Source organism: Microcebus murinus, chromosome 2, assembly GCF_040939455.1.
Source record: "Microcebus murinus isolate Inina chromosome 2, M.murinus_Inina_mat1.0, whole genome shotgun sequence".
In the NCBI taxonomy this organism is placed as follows: Eukaryota; Metazoa; Chordata; class Mammalia; order Primates; family Cheirogaleidae; genus Microcebus; species Microcebus murinus.
In genome coordinates this window covers 23,087,917-23,106,345 of record NC_134105.1, presented here as the reverse complement: position 1 = coordinate 23,106,345, position 18,429 = coordinate 23,087,917, and the positions used below count along the sequence as shown (strand labels likewise).

Sequence of the window (18,429 nt, the reverse complement as noted above, 5' to 3'; positions counted from 1 at the left end):
TACTTCCAGAAGCCTCCAGTGAGGCTCAGTGTCAATGGCACCACCTGACATTGACTGACAGAGAAGTCACACACACACACACACATGTTTGCAAGATATGATAGTGGCTTTGCAGTGACCACATGGCCTCACCAGAAGGGATGCTGGGAAAAATCACAAAGCTGTTGGTGGAGTGGGGGCAGGGCAATGACGGGGAGGAGGCTCTTCCTTTCTTTTTAATAAAAGCAAGACATGAATAAATGTTCATTATGAGACTCCAACCATACAGCCATGCATAAAACAAAAAGCAAAATGTGGCCCGGCGCGGTGGCTCACGCCTATAATCCTAGCACTCTGGGAGGCTGAGGTGGGAGGATTGCTCAAGGTCAGGAGTTTGAAACCAGCCTGAGCAAGAGTGAGACCTCCTTGTCTCTACTATGAATAGAAAGAAATTAATTGGACAACTAAAAATATATAGAGAAAAAATTAGCCGGGCATGGTGGCGCATGCCTGTAGTCCCAGCTACTTGGGAGGCTGAGGCAGCAGGATCACTTGAACCCAGGAGCTTGAGGTTGCTGTGAGCTAGGCTGATGCCACGGCACTCTAGCCCAGGCAACAAAGCGAGATTCTGTCTCAAAAAAAAAAAAAGCAAAATGCTTCTCTGCTCAGGGCCACATCACTCTTGGTTATCACCATTGCTTGCTATTAGGAAATGGAATTGCTGGGCCATAATTACAAGTGTCTGACCATTTACAATATGGATAAATACTGCCCAATCGCCCTACCAACAGGCTGTCCCCATGGATGACACTCAAATGCCAGCCTGATGTCTTAGTGAACTGCGCCCACCTTCCCTTCCACCTGACAAGTCTGTCTCTCCATCCAGCACTCCCCGCACATCGTCCCCCTGCAGACAGCAGATGACAGGGAAGTGCATCTGCTGCGGGGTTACCAGACAGGCTCAGGGGTCTTCCTGGGAGAACTGGCTCCGCTCCCTCCCTTGGTAGTGTGCTCTCCAAACTGCAGAGGCTCAACCACACATAGTAGGTGTCAGCACAGGTGTGCGGAAAGGCACACATTCGTTCGGTGGACAGCTCATGTGCCAGGCTCCAACTACCCACCCAGGGGCATCAGGCCAGCCTCTGCCCTCCAGACCACTGCCCATCGGGGTGAGGGGGCAGACTGTGAGCAGATGTTGCCCAGAGACCACTGTAAATGCCTCCCAGAGCCCTGTTCCAAGGACCTAGAGGGCCCAAGGAGGCAGCCACAACATGGCCACTCTGGAACTCAGGCTCCGATAGGAACCTGGCTCAGGAACATCCAGGCTCCTGTTTATGTCCTCACTTCCTGCTGGGTACTCTTGGTGAGCAGTCAACCCCCTGAACCAAAGGGCCAGGCATGGCATCATGGCATCATGGTATCATGGTATACCTCCCAGCGGGGATGCAGGACTGACACAGGCACTGTGCAATTTCTCTCTCTCTCTGTGTCTCATCCTGGCACATGAAAGGGGCCCAGTCACCATAGGCAGGAATAGTAAAGCTCCTACTATGTGCTCCTGCTAGGTTTACACTTAGACATAGGACACTCTGGAGAGCTTCCTAAGTGTTTTCTTACCTCATTTTTGTATCTAATATTGTGTCACCATGATCTTAGGGGACAGTAATTATTTTCCTTGATTTTCCAAAGAGGGCAGTGAGACCCCCCAGGACGGAGAGGTCAAGCACCTTGCTCAGCATGGAAGACAAGACCCACAGGCCGGGCCGTGTTCTTTGCAAGCAAGCAAGCCTGGGGAGGGAAGGTGACTCGCTAAGGTCGCAGGGGGGCTCAGGAGCAGACCCCGCTCATTCACCACCACCGCTTCCCCTCTCCCCGCCCAGCCTTCACCCCGGGGGCTTTTCGGCCCAGGCGCCCCAGGTCAGAGAGCGGCAGCGGACCCGCGTGCAGCCCCTCTGCGTCCGGGCCGAGCTCAGCTCCGTCGGTGAAATGGGCCGAGCGCGGCGGGCGGGGCGGGCGCTGACTCAGCCCGCGCGGGCGGCCCGGCCGGTCCGACCGGCCGCGATGCAAACGCGCCGCCCGGGCCGAGCGGGGCGCGGCCGCCCGGGGGGTGACGGGAAGGGAGGCCGGGCCGGCGCCACCGAGCCCCGCGCTCCGGGCGGCGGCGCGGGCGCGGGCGGCGGGCGACGAGGATGGGAGCCGGGCGCCCGGGCAGCCCGCAGCCTCCGGAGCCCCGCTGAAGGCGGCCGCGGCGACCCGCGCAGGAGCCGACATGTGTCTGCGCCTCGGTGAGCCGCGGGGAGACCGCGCGGGGCCACGGCCGCCCAGCCTCGCGCGGGGGCGGGCACTGCAACGGGAGCCCGACCCCGGGGTCCAGGCCGCTGGCTGCCTGCGCGTCCTGGGCCAGGTCACTTCCCTCTCTGGGCCTCAGTTTCTCCACAGGGAGCTGGAGGGAGGAGTGCTGCGGGGTCTACTTCACGTGGCCCTCCGCCCCTCGTCCCCACTTTCTTTGCTTGTGGCGGGATGTGGCTGCCCTCCTGGATCCCGGGTGGCAACAGAGATGCTGGCGGCAGCAACCCCCACCCACCCAGAAGGGAGCGCAGAGGGACCAGAGGGACGGGGACCAGGGGACCAGGGCCCCAGCCTCAGCCTCCTCAGCCTTGCTAAGGGCTCCCACTTCCATCCCCTCCACTCCCTCCCTCCACTCCCTGGGCACAGTGATGCCGCTCTGGGGCATCAGAGAGTCCTGGGAAGTCCCCACTTTCTAGCTGAGAGAACTTATGAGCCTCAGTTTCCTTATCTGTAAAATGGGGACGGTAGCACCCACCTCCTAGGACCATGGTGAGAATGGAGTTAGTTCCTAAGAGTGAAATGCTTAGCACGGTGCCAACCACGCTGCTAGGTGCTCCCAGAAGTTAACTTCGAAATAAAGAAGCCAGGCACTGTCCTGGACTCTGTCCAGGGCTCCAGGCATAGCCCCAAGCTGGCACTGTCCCTCCTGTTTGACCAGAGTCTTGGTCCTTGAAGTCTTGCTGTTGTTACTGAGCTCAGCTGGGCTGCCAGGTAGGTGGGCGGATGGGCCACCTACCTGGGATGAAGTGGCCATGCCCCTTCCTGTTTGGCCAGAGTTCATCTTCAGGAGTTTGTTCCAGGCCATCGCCTGCTTTTCCTAGCCCTGGACCAGCTCCAGAGGGTCCTGCAGGCTCCAGGGGTCTCAGAGACCTGCTGGACGCACCCCTCCCCTTTTTGTAGATGGGGAATTAGGGCCCAGAGAGGGGAGGGGCTGGCGCAAGGTCACACAGTGAGTCTGTGACTGAATGGCCCCCTTCCCTCCTTGCTCCCTGGGGATTGCCTCTTGGCACAGGGCCCCAGAGAACAGTCAGTCTAGAAATTTTTTTTCTTTACCTGCAGAACTCCCATATATGAACTATGATCAATGCTCTCTGCCACAGATGGGGACGGTGGGGTCTAGGAAGGGATTCACAGTTAGATCCCATAAGGAGCAGCTAAAGGAAGAAGGGGCTGTGCCATTTGGGGCCTGACCATGGTCTTCAAGTCTCAGAGCCAGCTAGAGTGAGGGGCCAGCAGGGCCAGGGTGCTGTGTGTCCTTGAGGGCGGAGCCCGGACCGTGGGGGAAATTCAGAGAGCAGATAGGGAACAGGCTGAGCTACCCAGGGAGGAGCCCCCCCCTCCTGGGGATGTGCAGATGGGGGCTGGGCAGCCACTTGGCCACTCAGAATCTGCATGAGTCCCAGTGTTCTTTGCCCCCAGCCCCCTACCCTGACCCTGTCCCCACCCAGTGCCCCTACACTGGGAGTTTGCTTTTCCCAGCACCCTCAGGATGTGCCCCACTTTCATCCATCTCCTCATAGACCCTCCCTCCCCACTGGGAGACAAGGGTCCTTGTTCTCATTTTACAGATGGAGACAGGGAGACTCAGAGGCCAGAGCTACCTGTCCTGAGTCACCTGGCTTGAGACAGTCCCATTCAGCAGTGGTGTGTTGAGCAGCTGCTGTGTGCCAGGCCCTAGCCACCCAGCAGAGCCCCATCCCTGCCCAGTGAACTGTGGCTCCTTGGGGCCTGGACAGTGACTGTTGAGCTCACTGTGGTGCCCCAGGCACAGAGCAGGCACTCAGTGAACATTTGTGTGATGAACACTTGAATGAATGAATCAGTGAATGGGGAGCTTAGTGGAAGGATAGTCGGATCCAGAGACCTGAGCTGGAGCCCCGCCACGCATGACCTTGAGTGCTAATAAGAGTACTATCCTTTATTAAGTACCAACTGTGTGCTTTCCCAAGGACTTTTACCTCTCACAAAGGTATCATGAACCCCTTTTACAGATGAGAAAACTGAGGCTCAGAGAAGACAAATTACTGGCTCCAAGTCATCCAGAAATATTTAGGACTCAATGTTCACTCCTGCCGGGGCCTCGATTTCCTCTTCTGCCCAGAAGGATAAGCCCCACCCACAGCCCTGACACAGCTGTCCCCCACAGGTGGCCTGAGTGAGTGTGACTTCCGGAAGGTGCTGATGAAGACAGGTCTGGTGCTGGTGGTGCTGGGCCACGTGAGCTTCATCACAGCCGCCCTGCTCCATGGCACCGTGCTGCGCTATGTGACTGCCCCGCACGACGCTGTGGCTCTGCAGTACTGTGCCGTTAACATCCTCTCTGTCACTTCCGCTATCGTGGTATGGCCAGGCTGGGAGGGTGGCTGGCGGGAGGGGGCTGGAGGGGGCTTGAAAGGTCTTCAGCAAGTTCCTCCTCTCAGAGCCTTTGATGGGTAAGCAGAGAGCCTGGGCACTAACCCTTGGCCAACCACTTACCAACTGCGCGAGTCCCTCATCTGCTTTGCCTCAGCTTCCCCATCTGTACAATGGTGATGGTGACGGTGCTTACCTGAGGGTCCTAGTGAGTACTGATCGATGTTGTCCACATGAAGTATTAGTGCTCACCACAGTGAACTGAGGTTATTATTACAATAAATATCCAAAGTGCCATTGGACAGAAGGAAGGAGCATCAGATCAGCTTGGGAGAGTCCAGGAGGGTCTCTCTGAGATGGGTATTGATGGATGAGTAGGAGTTCCCAGATGGGCTGCCATGAGCACAACCTAGATGTGTGGCTTGCTGGGACTAGTAGGCAGGAAAGGAAAGGAGGATGGCTTTCCAAGTGCAGAGAATGGGAGATGCAAAGTATGGACATGGGAATGTTCTGGAGAACTGAACAGCAGGAGCTTAGCATTGGGCATGGCCTATAGTACCTGCTCAGTAAATAGTAGCCATGACTGTGAGTGCATGTCAGTGCCTGTGTGATTAACACGAGAACGAAGGGGCCTGGTGTTCTCAAATTTATAAAGCTCTTTCCTGCCTGTCAGCAGAGGCAGCCGCAGCCCTAAGGGGAACATCCCCACGCACATCAGTACCTGGATTCCATCCCTGCCACCTCCTAGTGGGGGACTTATTCTTTCTAATCCTGTTCCCCACCCCCTGCAAAATGAAGCTCAGACAGCCTGCTGGCCTCAGGGCTTGGGGGGATGGGGATCATAGCCCCAGCGAGTAGGGGAGCCTCTGTCAGTGGGACAGGCCTGGGTGGCACAGATGTGTCCGGTGTGCTTGGCGTTACTCCTACTGACATTGTGTGTTCCTCTTGCCAGCCTGTGGGGAAGGCAGAGAAGGCGGCAAGCTCAGGGTTAGGGGGTTCATCAGTGACAGGGTCTGGGTCGGACCCCTGCAGTCTTGCCCTGGGTTACCCAGTCAGTCCGCATGGCCCCCAGTAACATGGCCCATTATTATCTTCCTTTTATGTAAGAGGAAACCAAGAGCCAGGGATTCACCCAACATCCTGCTGATAGGAAGAAGCCAAACTGGGTTTGAACCTATTTGTGTCTGACACCAAAGCCAACCGTCCTTCTGGGAGCTCATCCTGCAGAGAGGGGCTTAGCTCAGACAGGTTGAGGCACTGAGTTGTGGCTGCACAGTAAATTAAAGACATTGGGGCCTGGAACTCAGCACCCTCATCTTACCACCTTCCTCCCATGGGTCCAGCTGTGCCCAGTCCAGGGAGGGAACGAAAGGAGGACGATTGGCTGGATCAGTCCGAAGATCCAGAGGGCAGCTGCTGGGCTGAGCAGTGGGGTAATCCCAGCCCCTGGGACGGAGGGTGGTTGGGGAAACCTGCACGAGGAGGACCCGAGCAGGGCTTGGAGCAGGCGTCCTCAAACTACGGCCCCCGGGCCACATGCAGGTGTTTTTGCCCGTTTGTTTTTTTACTTCAAAATAAGATATGTGCAGTGTGCATAGGAATTTGTTCATAGTTTTTTTTAAACTATAGTCCGGCCCTCCAACGGTCTGAGGGACAGTGAACTGGCCCCTGTTTAAAAAGTTTGAGGACCCCTGGCTTGTAGGATCTGCACAGGCAGAGGATGGGAAGGGTGTCCCTGGCGAGAGGGTGTGTGTGGCAGCATCCGGAGCAGGCCATGTGTGGGTGTCCACATCCAGGGCAGTGAGCAGGCAGAGTGGCCCAGGATGGGGTGGTGAAGTTGACAGGGCTGGGACCTGGTCACTGAGAGCCTGAAATAATTTAAAATGTTCCCAGAGATTTGAATTCTACTCCATAAAGTGTCCTGGTTTGTTTTAATATAACAATTTTGGTTTTTTAGTTCCTTGCTGCTTGGGTTACTTAGTTTCTTCTAAAATCTTTCCCATTCCTGGGCGATATGTCACATATATTCTGTGGCTTAGCATACCCCCTGGCATGCCCCTGTAGCCCCGGGATACACAGGTTCCTGTTTGAGCCTCACAGCTGTAGGCAGTGGGGAGTCTTGGAAGGTTGTAGGCAGGGAGTGACTGCTTTAGTAACATCACTCCAAGGCTGGACCATGAGGAGGCAGTGGCTTCATGTCCATGGCAGTAATGAGGCCAAGACTAAGCAGGGGTTGGGGTGGGGGGTTGGAGGGCCAGGGTCGGCATTGGTGGAATCTTTACCCAAGGGTGTCCCTGACCCCCTGCCCACTCCCCTGCTGCAGGGGGTCAGAGCTGACTTGAGCCTTCCCACAGGTCATCACCTCTGGCATTGCAGCCATCGTGTTGTCACGCTACCTCCCCAGCACCCCTCTGGTATGTTACACACCTCCTGGGATGGGACTGTGGGGGTAGGGTCAGGGAAGCAGCTATGCCCAAGGGCCTGGCCTGCTTGGAGGGGGTGAGGCTGACCCTCAGTAGGCCAGAGATGCCCATGGGGACCAGCCTGATGTCCATTGACCAGTGGCCTCCCCTACCCAGCGCTGGACAGTGTTTAGCTCGAGTGTGGCCTGTGCTCTCCTCTCTCTGACCTGTGCCATCGGCCTCTTGGCTTCGATCGCTGTGACCTTTGCCACCCAGGGCCGGGCACTGCTGGCCGACTGCACTTTTGGGAGCCCTGAACTACTGGCCCTCACACCTGACTGTCCCTTCGACCCCACGCGCATTTACGTGAGTTCCTAGACCTGGGGCGGGAGGGAACCCAGGTGCTCAACAGGGCTGGGAAAGGTTCTCCAAGTCCGCCCTCCGCCCCCAAGCCCAGACAGCTGTCTCTGCCCCCTGTGCCCCGCAGAGCTCCAGCCTGTGCCTCTGGGCCATCGCACTAGTGCTCTGCATGGTGGAGAGCGTGTTTGCTGTGCGCTGCGCCCAGCTCGCCCACCAGCTGCTGGAACTGAGGCCCTGGTGGGGGAAGAGCAGCCACCATGCAGTAAGTCCCCTCCACAGCCCTGACTTCCCCTACTTCCTGCCAGCCCTGCTGGGGAGCTCAGGCCTGTCTGCCCCACCCCTCTGTTCAGGGCCCCCACCTTGAGAACTGGGGTGGGGCAAAAGTTTTCTCCCCAGGAGCAAAGGGAGAGGCTCAGAGAGGCCAGATCTCCCAGCTGAGTCACACACCTGACACCTGGCTCTCCCAGGGCCCAGGATGAGTCTTGAGGGAGGAGGAGGGGCATCTGGGCTTGAGCTGGGGTGGGGAGGGGCGGGGTACTCCAAGGGTCTGGCCTGGCTCTTGCATGGGGGTGAGTAATGATGCCCTTTTGCCCCCAGAGATCCTCCCCTCCCCTCCTCCCATTCCCTGGGTGTCCTGGAGGAAGAGACCCAGGCCCAGGCACAGTGGGTCTGGCAGCCTCCTGTGTCTCTGCAGATTCCGGAGAGCCCAGAGCCTGTGGAGGACCGGGACCTGCTGAGCTGCACCAGCTCTGAGCTGCTGACCATCTGAGAGCTGATGTCTCACCCACGGCCACTGGACACTGCAACCAAGTCTGCCCCATGACCAGGCCAAGATTCCTGGAGCTGGTCCAAGAGGGCCCAGTGGACCCTTGGGGACCCAGTGGGGCTTTCAACACCCTCCCCGGCCATCCAGCCCACTGCACTGAAACGAGACTTTATTCTGAAGTTATTAAAAAGAACAGAGTTGCTCCACTTGGCTGCATGCGGGGGGTGAGGGGGAATATGGGGGAGGGACAGGGGCTCAGCCAGGGGGGCCGTGCTTCTTTCCAACCCAGGATGCTGTGGACGGGGTTCTAGGTGCATCTGTCCGTCTGTCTGTGTGTGTACACGTATGAGAGAGGCAAAACACAGAGGGTTTGGGGGGTCTGTGTGTGGCTGGCTGTGTTCATCCAAGTGCTAAAGGACCCGTGGAATCCTGGGAGGTTTGCCTTTGCATCATGGCCTCCAGACCAGCAAAGGCTGGGGCAGGATGGGTGGAGGTTCTCCCGCAGGGGAAGGGTGGCTCAAGGAAGCTTCCTCAAACCCCCACACTCCTGGAATCCTTCTCTCCCCTCCAAATAAAAATACAGGATCCTCACCTGGGCATGACTACCCCCTCCACCTGCAAGAGCGGGGCGTGCCTGGGGGTTGGGGCAGGGGTCTGCCCTCTTTGCTGTGCGGGTGAGAGATGGTTGAGTTCCTTCCGGTAAGGGTGGGCTGACTCTGCCAGGCAGACCAGGCCAGCCCGCGTCTCTCTGTCACTGCCTCTTGGATTGGGGTGTACTAATAGCTTGCTTGCTTGGGCCTGGGGGGACTGCAGGGTTCTCTTCTCTGGAGGCCCCCCAAAGTGCAGACCGGGGGGGGGGGGTCCCCCAGTCTGGGCCCCAGCCTGGACAGGAGGCAAGAGAGAGGAAGCGGAGAGCCGGGAGGGGGCCGGTGAAGGCAGGGAAGAGGGGGGACCTGGATCCTCTCGCTCAGAACTGGGAGGCGCTGCTGGGGTCGCACTGCAGCAGGCGCACGATGGACGGGTCGCTTTTGGCCCCGCGGATGAACTCCTCCAGGGACAGCTTGCCTGCGGGGCGAGGGGAGCTGTGACCGCGGAGAAGGTGGCAGCGGAGCGAGGAGTGGGAGAGGGAGGGAGTGGCGCCCGCCCCGTCCCGCCCCTGCCCTCTCACCGTCGTTGTTTGTGTCCATTTGGCGGAAGATTTTCTCGGTCCTCTTCTCTGGGGTCGACTCGTCCTCCGGCATCTTCATGACGGACGAGACCATCTTGTAAATGGCCTGGGGGGCGGGAGGGGAAGGCAGGGAGTGAGAGGACCGACCCGGGTTCCAGACGCCCCAGGCACGCTGACGTCTGCCGCCCTGGCGGGGCGAGGTGGAGTGGGGGTCGCGGAGGCGTGCGGAGCCGGGGTTCGGGAAGGAGCTTCCCAGAAGAGGAGCTATTTGAGCGGGCCCTGGCCGAGTTCCCGTGGAGGGCCAGGTGGGAAGGGAACAAAGGCGCCGCAGCGCCAACGCTCCGAGTGGGCGCCGGGAACTTGGGGGTGCAGGGGTCGGGGGCGTTGGACCCAGATAGCGAAGGCCTGGAAGGTCGGGCTCCCGAGGCGCCGGGCCCAGAGGGGGCGGGGACATTATGCAAACGCACGCAAAGGAGCCTCCGCCGGGGCTGGGACGGCCGGGCCCTGCCGGGCGGGCGGAGGGCTGCAGCCGCCTGGAGCTACAGCTCCGGAGGCAACGCGCAGGAGGGCTTCTTCTTCTTTTTTTTTTTTTTTTTTTTTTTTTGACACAGAGTGTCACTGTGTTGCCCGGGCCAGAGTACCATATGCATCAGCCTAGCTCACGGCAACCTCACACTCCTGGGCTCAAGCGATCCTCCTGCCTCAGCCTCCCGAGTAGCTGGGACTACAGGCATGCGCCACCATGCCCGGCTAATTTTTTCTATATATTTTAGTTGGCCAATTAATTTTTCTTTCTATTTTTAGTAGAGACAGGGTCTTGCTCTTGCTCAGGCTGGTTTCCAACTCCTGACCTTGAGCGATCTGCCCACCTCGGCCTCCCAGAGTGCTAGGATTACAGGCATGAGCCACCGCCTCCCAGAGGATTACTGGCGTGAGCCACTGTGCCGGACCTAGGGCTTCCACTCTAAAGTACAGAGCACGCAGGGCCTGGCCTGTGGGATCCCCGGGCCCGGGCCCCAGAGCTCAAGGACCAGACTGGTCGCCTCAATCTTCCATGTTTTCCTGACCAACACCTCTTCCAAGAAGCCTCCCTTTTCCCATCTCATAAACGTGTCCTGCCTCAGAGCCAGCTTCAGCCTCCGCGCTGGTCTCTTCCAGCCTCTTTCCTGTGGGTTGTCCCCCACGCTGCCGCTGAAAGTTCTTTCCAAACACAGATTCTCCACTGCCACGTCCCCAGCCCAGCATGCCACCCCCTCGCTCCCCTCACACACAGGCCTCCCCGAAGGCCCATCATGCACCCAGTTCCTTCTGGATGCTGCCCCACGCTCCTTCTGCTGCCGCCCACTCCTCCTGGGGGCTCAGTTTACATGATGCTTTCTTAGCGAGGCCTCCTCTGACCCAGGCTGGGTCAGGGGGCATACACAGGCCCAGAGCCTCCTGGACTTTTCCTTCGAAGGCACCACCTCTCCGGAATTATGTCTTTTCAGGATTGTCCCTGGTCATCATACAGGTAAGGACCATGGATGTCTGGCTAGTGCCCAAATCCCCAGAACCTAATAAAGTGCTTGGCACCTGGCAGGAACTCCCCTGCTTACCAGCTATTCGCACCTCCCCGTGCCCTCTGTACCAAGTCCAAATCATTCTGCCCTCTCTTGGCACTCAAGACACTTCACAGTCTGCATGACGCTGACCTCTCCCCCATCAGGCCCCCCCCCCCGCAGCGTGATTCTGACAACAAACACACACACTGGGCTTTTCAGATTCCCCAGCATTTACGGCCTCTGCCTGGAATGCTAATACGAGCCACAATTTATCAGGCACCCACCATGTGCCAGGTACTTTACATGCACTGTTTCTAAACTCACATCAGCCCTGAAAAGCAGGTATCAAGATCCCCATTTTCCAGATACGAAACCAAGGCTCTGAAAGGGAATTGATGGCAGCGACTGGATCTGAACCTGCCCCCTCTTAATTGCTGGATGGAGGCTTGGGCAGAGTGGGCTTGGGCAGAGTGGGGTGGTGAGGACCAGCAGGGCCTTTGAAGTCAGATGGGCCTGGAGCGGCATCCTGGTGCCACTACTCACCTGCTGTGTAGCCTCAGACAAGTATTTAACCTCTGTGAGCCTCAGTTTCCTCATCTGTAAAATAGGAGTAATCATATCTCCCTCACTGGGATTGCCTAGAGGAGTAAATATGGTTATGTGCGTAGACAGTTGGAACAGTGGCCGGTTAGAGTGGGTGGTCAGTAATTGGCAGCTCATGTTATAGTCATTATTCATCCAGCACATCCTCAGGTCTTCCCTGTCCCTCAGTGCTCCCAGATGTCACCTTTACCCACTGTCACTGAGCTGATCAGTACAGCCTGCACATTTGTCTCTCCCACCACCGTGGGAAACCCAAGAGGCACAATCTTTTCCCTTCCACTCTGTCTACCACCTGGCATAGGGCTGGGTCCTGAGGAGGACTAAGTGACTTAGAGAGTGACCATTCCCTGCATGGTGACAGCCATTCTCCTGCACCTCCAGATTAATTGTCTGGAATTGCTGCTTGCTCATGGTTTCACTGGAGCCAACCTGTCATTAATCAGGTACTGGAGTTTGCAGAGCTCTGTCTGCACCACTGTCTAGGGCCGCCAGGCCACCATAAATGAAGTCAGGGCCTGGACAGCAGAAACCAGCCAGAAAGGATCCTGAGGATGCCCAGGAATGGGGCTGGCTTGACTGATGCCCTGGGGGCTCCAGCAGGACTGAGGTCTGCCAGTGCATACCAGTGCAACCACACTAAATGGTAAGACAAGAACATCCCTCCAGGTTGGATGCCATCTATCCAACTGCTGCCCAGTCCTGAGTGATCCTCCACCACCCTGGCTACCCTGACCCTTCCATCAGGACCATCCAGCAACTACAGAGTTAATGCCGGGCCCACAGGAGTCAGTGACAAACATTAAGGCTTTCCCCCCAGCCATAGGCATAGGGAATACATCACATTCTAAGGAAGCCCATTCTACTCAAGCTGGAGAGAGCAGACCCAGACCCTTAGGGAGAGGAGGAGCCAAAGCCAAGAGTCCAGCAGATGCTGGATGGTTGGAAGGGGCAGTAGTTGGTAGGACAGAGAGACCAGAGGGAAAGGACTGGGAGCTGCAGAAGGAAAGGGGGCAAGAGCTTGTACAAAGCTGTGCGGCAGAATCACTCACAGCACATTTCAGGGATGCTGAAAAGGCCATTCTGGTTAGAGCAGAGGCTGTGAGGAGGAGACAATGATAACGCACAGCCACTGACGTTTCCCAAGTACCAGTCACATGCAGGCCCTCTGTCGGAGTCCCTGTCTTGCTCTAGCCCTACGATAATGTGAGGTAGGGGCTTAGCACCCCTGCATTATAGGCAAGGAAACCTGTAAAGGCTCAGGAACAGCACAGGTAAAATGGAACCGGAGCCCTCACTGTCTTCAATGCTGGGCTGAGATCTGGCTGCTCTGGGAGGTTTTGAAATAAAGCTAACATGTAGCACTATTACATTTGTACTAAGAAAGGGCATTCATAACAGCTCTTTAAATCTTTTCATGAGGTCACTATCACCACCCCCACTTTACAAATGAGCAACTGCAGAACTGGAAGCCAGATCTCCTGGCTGGGAGTCCAGAGCCCCCTCAAAAGGCAGCTCTGAATGGTGGCCAGCCTCAGTTTGACTCCATTTCCATGCTGTGTGACTTTGGACAGGTTACTCCACCTCTCTGAGCCTCATGGGGTATGGATGCACTGAGCTCATGGATATAAACACCTCATTCAGTATTGGTCTCTTAGTGGGCCCTCAATTAGTTGGGAGGTGGCTACGTTTCCAGGTGGAATGTAGACGTTGGAGCCAGGTGGCCCACTCACAGGCTGTGTGGCCTTGAGCAAGAGCCTTTACCTCTCTGAGCATCCACTTTCTCCTGAGTACATGAGGATCAATGAAATGCAAGTAGCCTGTACTCTGCCAGAAATGTCAAGTCATGAAAGACAAAGAACGACTGAGGAGCTATTCCAGATTAGAGGGGACTAAAGAGACATGACAATGAAATTCAATGTGTGATCCTAGACCGGGGTCAAAAATGCCATGAAGACATGGAGACAGTTGGCACAATTGGAATGTGATCGGTAGATTAGATAATAGCATTGTTTCTATGTTCAATGTTCTGACTTTGATAATCATATTATGGGTTATGTAAGAGAATGTCCTTATTTTTAGGAAATATATCCTGATGTATCCAAGGGTAAAGGGACAATGTTCAGAACAAGGAAACATTACACACATGTGTGCACGCTCACACAGACACACGCACACAGAATGATAAAGCAACTGTGGCAAAATATGAATTGGTCAATCTGGGCAAAGGGTATATGGGAGTTTTCTTGACTTTTCTTTAAGTAGGAAATATTTCCTAATAAAATGTTTAAATGGCATTGTAAGAATAGCCCCTGCCACTACTTGCCTACAAGATCAAAAAGGGAGGGGGCGCCAGCTGCCGGGCCCCTCACCGGGCATGCGCAGGGGCCCAGGAGCCCACCTGCACGATCTCCAGCATCTCCTCCCGGCTGATGTAGCCGTTGCCGTCCAGGTCGTACATGCTGAAGGCCCACATGAGCTTCTGCTCCAGGCGGCCTCGCGAGGTCACGCTCAGTGCAATAATGAACTCCCGGAAGTCGATGGTGCCATCACTGTTGGTGTCAAAGGTGCGGAAGACATGCTCGGCGAACTTGGAGGCATCACCATAGGGGAAGAAGTTGGCGTAGATCTTCTTGAACTCGTCCACGTTGAGGATGCCCGTGGGGCAGTCCTTGAGGAAGCCCTTGTACCACTCCTGCAGCTCCAGCTCTGAGAACTCTGTGTTCTCCCGCAGGTCCTGCAACATCTCCGGCCGCAGCTTGCTGTTCTGCTTGCCCATGGCCACCGAGCCAAGTCCCACCTGGGTCCCCAAGGGGGTAAAGGGACAGAGAGAAGTGATTAGGCCTTCCTGGTCACTTGAAACCACTCCAGAAGGGGCCCCTAACACCAGCCATCCTAGCCTCTCATTTGGTTCAGTGAGAGAGAGGAACTGGCCGAGGGTCACATGGCCTGCACCCAAGCCCCCTGCCTTTGTGACATGCTCCACACTGTCTCCCCAGACCTTAGATTCCCTGGGAAACAGACCTGGAGAGGGAGGAAGGGAAGGGGGCTGACATTTACTGAGGCCCTTCTCGGTGCCAGCCACTAAGGCGTCCCCAGTGCACGCCATTATGCCCTCCCAAGGGGAAGTATGGGCTTAGCCCCACTCTACACATGAGAAGGCGTTCTCAGAGAAGAGAGATGACGTGCTTCAGGTCACACAGCCATGGCATGACAAGGCCGACTCCCACAGTTGCCCTGGAGGTGCAGAAAGACCTGGTTCTACTCCTTCCTACTCACTGCCCCCTCATTGCTGCACGTGTGCCTGCTTACCATGAAAGGCACCTGCAGCTCAGACACTGCCCTGCTCTCTGCCCCACAGGTGTATGCAAACAAGAGGCAGCATAGTGTAGACACTGGTCTGGGCTCCAGAGCCAGATCACCTGGGTTTGAATCCCAGCTCTTCCTCTTACCAGCTAAGTGACCTAGGGCATGTTCCTTAAACTCTCTGTCTCATCTGTAAAGTGGGGTGATAATATACTTACCTGCTAGGATTGTTGTAGGGATTAAATTAATTAATACATGTGAAGCTCTTAGAACCATGCCTGCGTAGGTGAGTGCTACATTAAGTGTTAGATAAATAAAAACGACTTACATGCACCCAAGTGCCAAAAACCTCATGCACAACACTATGTAAACGAAACGAACGTATACTTATAGCTATTATGCTACATGGTTCACCACATCCACACACTGGGTCTTATGCCACTCACATACCAGCCCACACCCACCCATGGGGTCACCATGCCTGGACACATGACAACATTCCCTCCACTACACAACTCACATGTACTGACACACGGGACCACGCACAACTCCCATACCCTGTGCACCAAGACACACCAGCCCACAGCCGCACATGTCTCACACATGCCATCACACGCCAACTCGCATGTCGACACCTCTCACATGGCCAGTGGCACGTGGGACCTTCAGGCACCCTTGCCATTTTTCTGTTTTTTTCCCCAGGGATGCTGCCAGGTCCCAGGAGAGGGAGCTGTAGCCCTTCCAGACCTGCTGGGGCCCCCTTTTCCAGAGAGACACCTAGCCCTCCAACCCTCCCCAACACATACTTTTAATCTAGTCTTGAAAGGTCCCCTCAGTGCAGGGGGTAGAGCGTGGAGGCTGAGGGGAAGGCAATGGAGAGGAGACAGCCAGGCATTTCTGGGCAGGGACATAGGGCTGTGTGCAGGTGACCCCTCCCAGCTAGGGGGTACAAGTGAGACGGGGCGGGGGGTTCCTTGTGTGTGCATGTGCACGAAGCTCTGTGCACATGTGAGTGGGCGTGTGTGTGAGGGTGCGTGTGCTTATTCGTGACGCGTGTCCCTGGTTTCTGCATTGTATTTGTCTCCCATGTTTCCATCCATGTCTGTGCGTGTGCATTATATGTTCGTGTGACCAGGTATGCACCCGTCACAGTGTGAGGGAATGTGCCTGTGTGGCCACTTGGGGGACCTGTGTGTGTCCTCAGCAGTGTGTCACATGCATGTTTCTGGGTAAGTTGGTGCCCCTCCTTTCTAGATCAGCCTCTTCTGACCCAGGCTGAGAACCCACCGAACAAGTGTGTGGGAAAGGACTAAGGAAATGCACAGGGCTGGGGTGAGGGAGTGTGTCCCTTACTCCCTTACTTCCCTCCTCAAGGTCCGAGAACTGGGTCACCAGGGTAGGGGCAGAGAGATGCGCTGGGCAGGAGAGCTCCTCCAGTGCCCCCTCCTCCTTGCCACCCTCGGAGTTGCCCCTCCCAATTGAAAGAAGATAATGCTGTCCCCGCAAAAACCTCCAGTCCCTCAAATGGGAAGAACCTGAGAAACCCGCCCCGCAGACCCTCCCCAAAGCTTCCCCAGCTCTGGCCCTGAGCCTCCGCCTCAATGCCTCCAGCACTCGCAGAGCGCCCGGCGCGGGGCCCTTCCTGGAGGGGGCGCTCCCGGGCGGCCGAAACGCGGCTCCTCGGGGCCGGCCACCGGCGGTCAGGACCCTGGAGAGCACCGCGTGTTCCCGGGGGAGTCCCCGACCCCTGCGCCCCCCGGGGGAGGATTCCCGGGAGGCGCGGGAGCAGCGGGGTTGGGGAGCCCTGGACGTGGCCCCCTGGCTCCGGACTGCCCCCGTCCGCATCCCCCAGCCCCTGCCGGAGCGGCCCCCACTCACCCAGCGACGCGGAGACACCGACTGCGCAGGGAAGGCGGCGCTGCTGCGGCGCGCGGCGGCAGGGGCGGCCGGAGGGGCGGGCGGGACTGGGAGGGAGACGCCCCGCAGCGTTCACCCGGAGGCCCTCCCCTGGGGGGGTCCCCTCCAGCCTGGGGTGGGGGGAGCGGTGCGCTAGGCTCCGCCCCCGCCCCCGCGCCGGGGAGGGAAGGGGACGCCCTCACTTCCCGGGCCCCCTCTCGAGGGAGCACCCCAGCGGGGGAGGACAGAGGCCCGCATCTCCTCAGCATCTCGACTCAGGTAGCCTGAATGGAGGGGCGGGTCAGTGCCACAGACCTCTTCCCTAAGCCGGGGACAATCCCTGGCCGCTCCACTGCCTCTTTCCCCCATCCCCACCTGGGCTCTGAGCTGCACGTCGCTCCGAGGGCGGAATCAGGATCCTGGGAGGCTCGACAGGCGCCCTCCCTGCCCCCGCGCCTCAACTCTGGAACTAACTGAGCGGGGGGCTCTTTGGGGAGGGGGGAGCGTCCATCCCTACAGTCTGTGAGGTCTTCGCTGTAGGGGGCCAGACACGCCCCCTGCCCCACCTCCACCTTGGAGAGCCCGCCCCCATCTCCTGCCCATCATTCCCATCGCATCCCCCAGCCCCTCTCAGGGTAATCCCACCTCCCAACATCGATGTCAACTGCTCCTCCCACTCCCCCCTCCAATCAAGGACCCCCTCCCCCCCTTCCCAGCCCCTCCCTGTGCAGGATGGTGAGAACAGGAGAAGATCTCCAGCCTGGAGGTTCTGCCGTGCCTGGGCCCCTGCAGATGGGACGGCTCCCTCCAGAGTCAGGGACCGAACTCACAGCTCCTCCTGCCCATACGGGGTTGCATTCTCCTCCCCCCGAGCCTCAGCAACAGTCCCCACATCCTGGGCTTACATTTTGTCCTTTCTCCATCTCTCGGAGGTGGTGCTTATTGTCCTACTTTACAGATGAGGAAATTGAGGCTTGGAGTGGTTAAATGATTTTTCCAAGGTCTCACAGCTAATGAGGGGAGGGCTTGGACTTGGATCCGTGTGCCCTCATTTATTCATTCCACAAGTATTTATAAAACACTAGTTCTGCAGCCAGCACTGTTCTACCTAAGAAGTGGGGTTACAAGAGTGGACAATAAACACCGGACATGATATAAAAGTCAATTCCATCGTGTACTAGCTAAGTGTTTTTGGAAAGGTTGGGATTGGGGTGTAGAGGTTGGGATGGTGGCACATCAGGAGACTTGGGGACCATGCCAAGGGCTTCAGATTTTTAATCCAGGTGAGATGGGAAGTTCTTGGGCTTTAAGCAGCATGAGAGGGTCTGACTTCCATGTTAACAGTTCACTGGGGCCATTATGTCAAGAACAGGCTTTGAGGGAGGGCGTGGCAATCCCAGTGCTCTGTGAGGCTGCAGTGAGCTATGATCTTGCCACTGAGCTCCAGCCTGGGTGACAGAGTGAGAGCTTGTCTCTAAAAGAAAAACAAAAAGCAGACTTTGAGGACTTGGGGCAAGGGAGGGGAGCAGGGGGCATTTCAGGGTGAGCAATGACCAAGGGGTGGATCTGGCTTCTGGACCCACTTTGAAGGTGAAGCCCGGACAGCCCCTTCTAGTCGAGTGTTTTTTCAGGGCCGGCAGCTCAGACCCTCCTAGCTCCCCGGGGCTCGGACTAAATCTCCCCTTCCAGGTTCCCAGACCAAGCCTCTCA

The 18,429-nt window shown here is 57.2% G+C and overlaps 2 protein-coding genes across 3 annotated transcripts; one reads left to right on the top strand and one right to left on the bottom strand.

Annotated features, from left to right (window-relative positions):
- Nucleotides 1–2,064: 2,064 nt before the first annotated feature.
- TMEM54 (transmembrane protein 54) lies at nucleotides 2,065–8,414 on the top strand. Its single transcript, XM_012765368.2, has 6 exons — nucleotides 2,065–2,264; nucleotides 4,475–4,668; nucleotides 7,035–7,094; nucleotides 7,260–7,448; nucleotides 7,570–7,704; nucleotides 8,137–8,414. Exons 1-6 carry the CDS (start codon nucleotides 2,249–2,251, stop codon nucleotides 8,209–8,211), a joined length of 669 nt encoding a protein of 222 aa, XP_012620822.1. The 5' UTR covers nucleotides 2,065–2,248; the 3' UTR covers nucleotides 8,212–8,414.
- HPCA (hippocalcin) lies at nucleotides 8,404–17,239 on the bottom strand. 2 transcript variants are annotated; one of them, XM_012765369.3, is made up of 4 exons: nucleotides 17,095–17,239; nucleotides 13,919–14,317; nucleotides 9,377–9,482; nucleotides 8,404–9,273 (listed from the first exon to the last, which is right to left on the bottom strand). In XM_012765369.3, exons 2-4 carry the CDS (start codon nucleotides 14,294–14,296, stop codon nucleotides 9,176–9,178), a joined length of 582 nt encoding a protein of 193 aa, XP_012620823.1. In that variant the 5' UTR covers nucleotides 14,297–14,317; nucleotides 17,095–17,239; the 3' UTR covers nucleotides 8,404–9,175. The 2 variants fall into 2 exon arrangements, with proteins under 2 accessions (XP_012620823.1, XP_012620826.1); XM_012765372.2 differs by lacking the exon at nucleotides 17,095–17,239 and adding an exon at nucleotides 16,702–16,777.
- Nucleotides 17,240–18,429: the final 1,190 nt, after the last annotated feature.

What these genes read in the sequence shown, in the direction of transcription:
- HPCA (XM_012765369.3), bottom strand. Translation starts at nt 14,296, where the DNA reads ATGGGCAAGCAGAACAGCAAGCTGCGGCCGGAGATGTTGCAGGACCTG. An exon ending in AGATGCTGGAGATCGTGCAG is followed by an intron (nt 9,483 to 13,918) that starts GTGGGCTCCTGG and finishes CCCGCCCCCCAG; the next exon opens with GCCATTTACAAGATGGTCTC. An exon ending in AATGGACACAAACAACGACG is followed by an intron (nt 9,274 to 9,376) that starts GTGAGAGGGCAG and finishes CTCGCCCCGCAG; the next exon opens with GCAAGCTGTCCCTGGAGGAG.
- TMEM54 (XM_012765368.2), top strand. An exon ending in ACCTCCCCAGCACCCCTCTG is followed by an intron (nt 7,095 to 7,259) that starts GTATGTTACACA and finishes TCCCCTACCCAG; the next exon opens with CGCTGGACAGTGTTTAGCTC. An exon ending in TCGACCCCACGCGCATTTAC is followed by an intron (nt 7,449 to 7,569) that starts GTGAGTTCCTAG and finishes TGTGCCCCGCAG; the next exon opens with AGCTCCAGCCTGTGCCTCTG.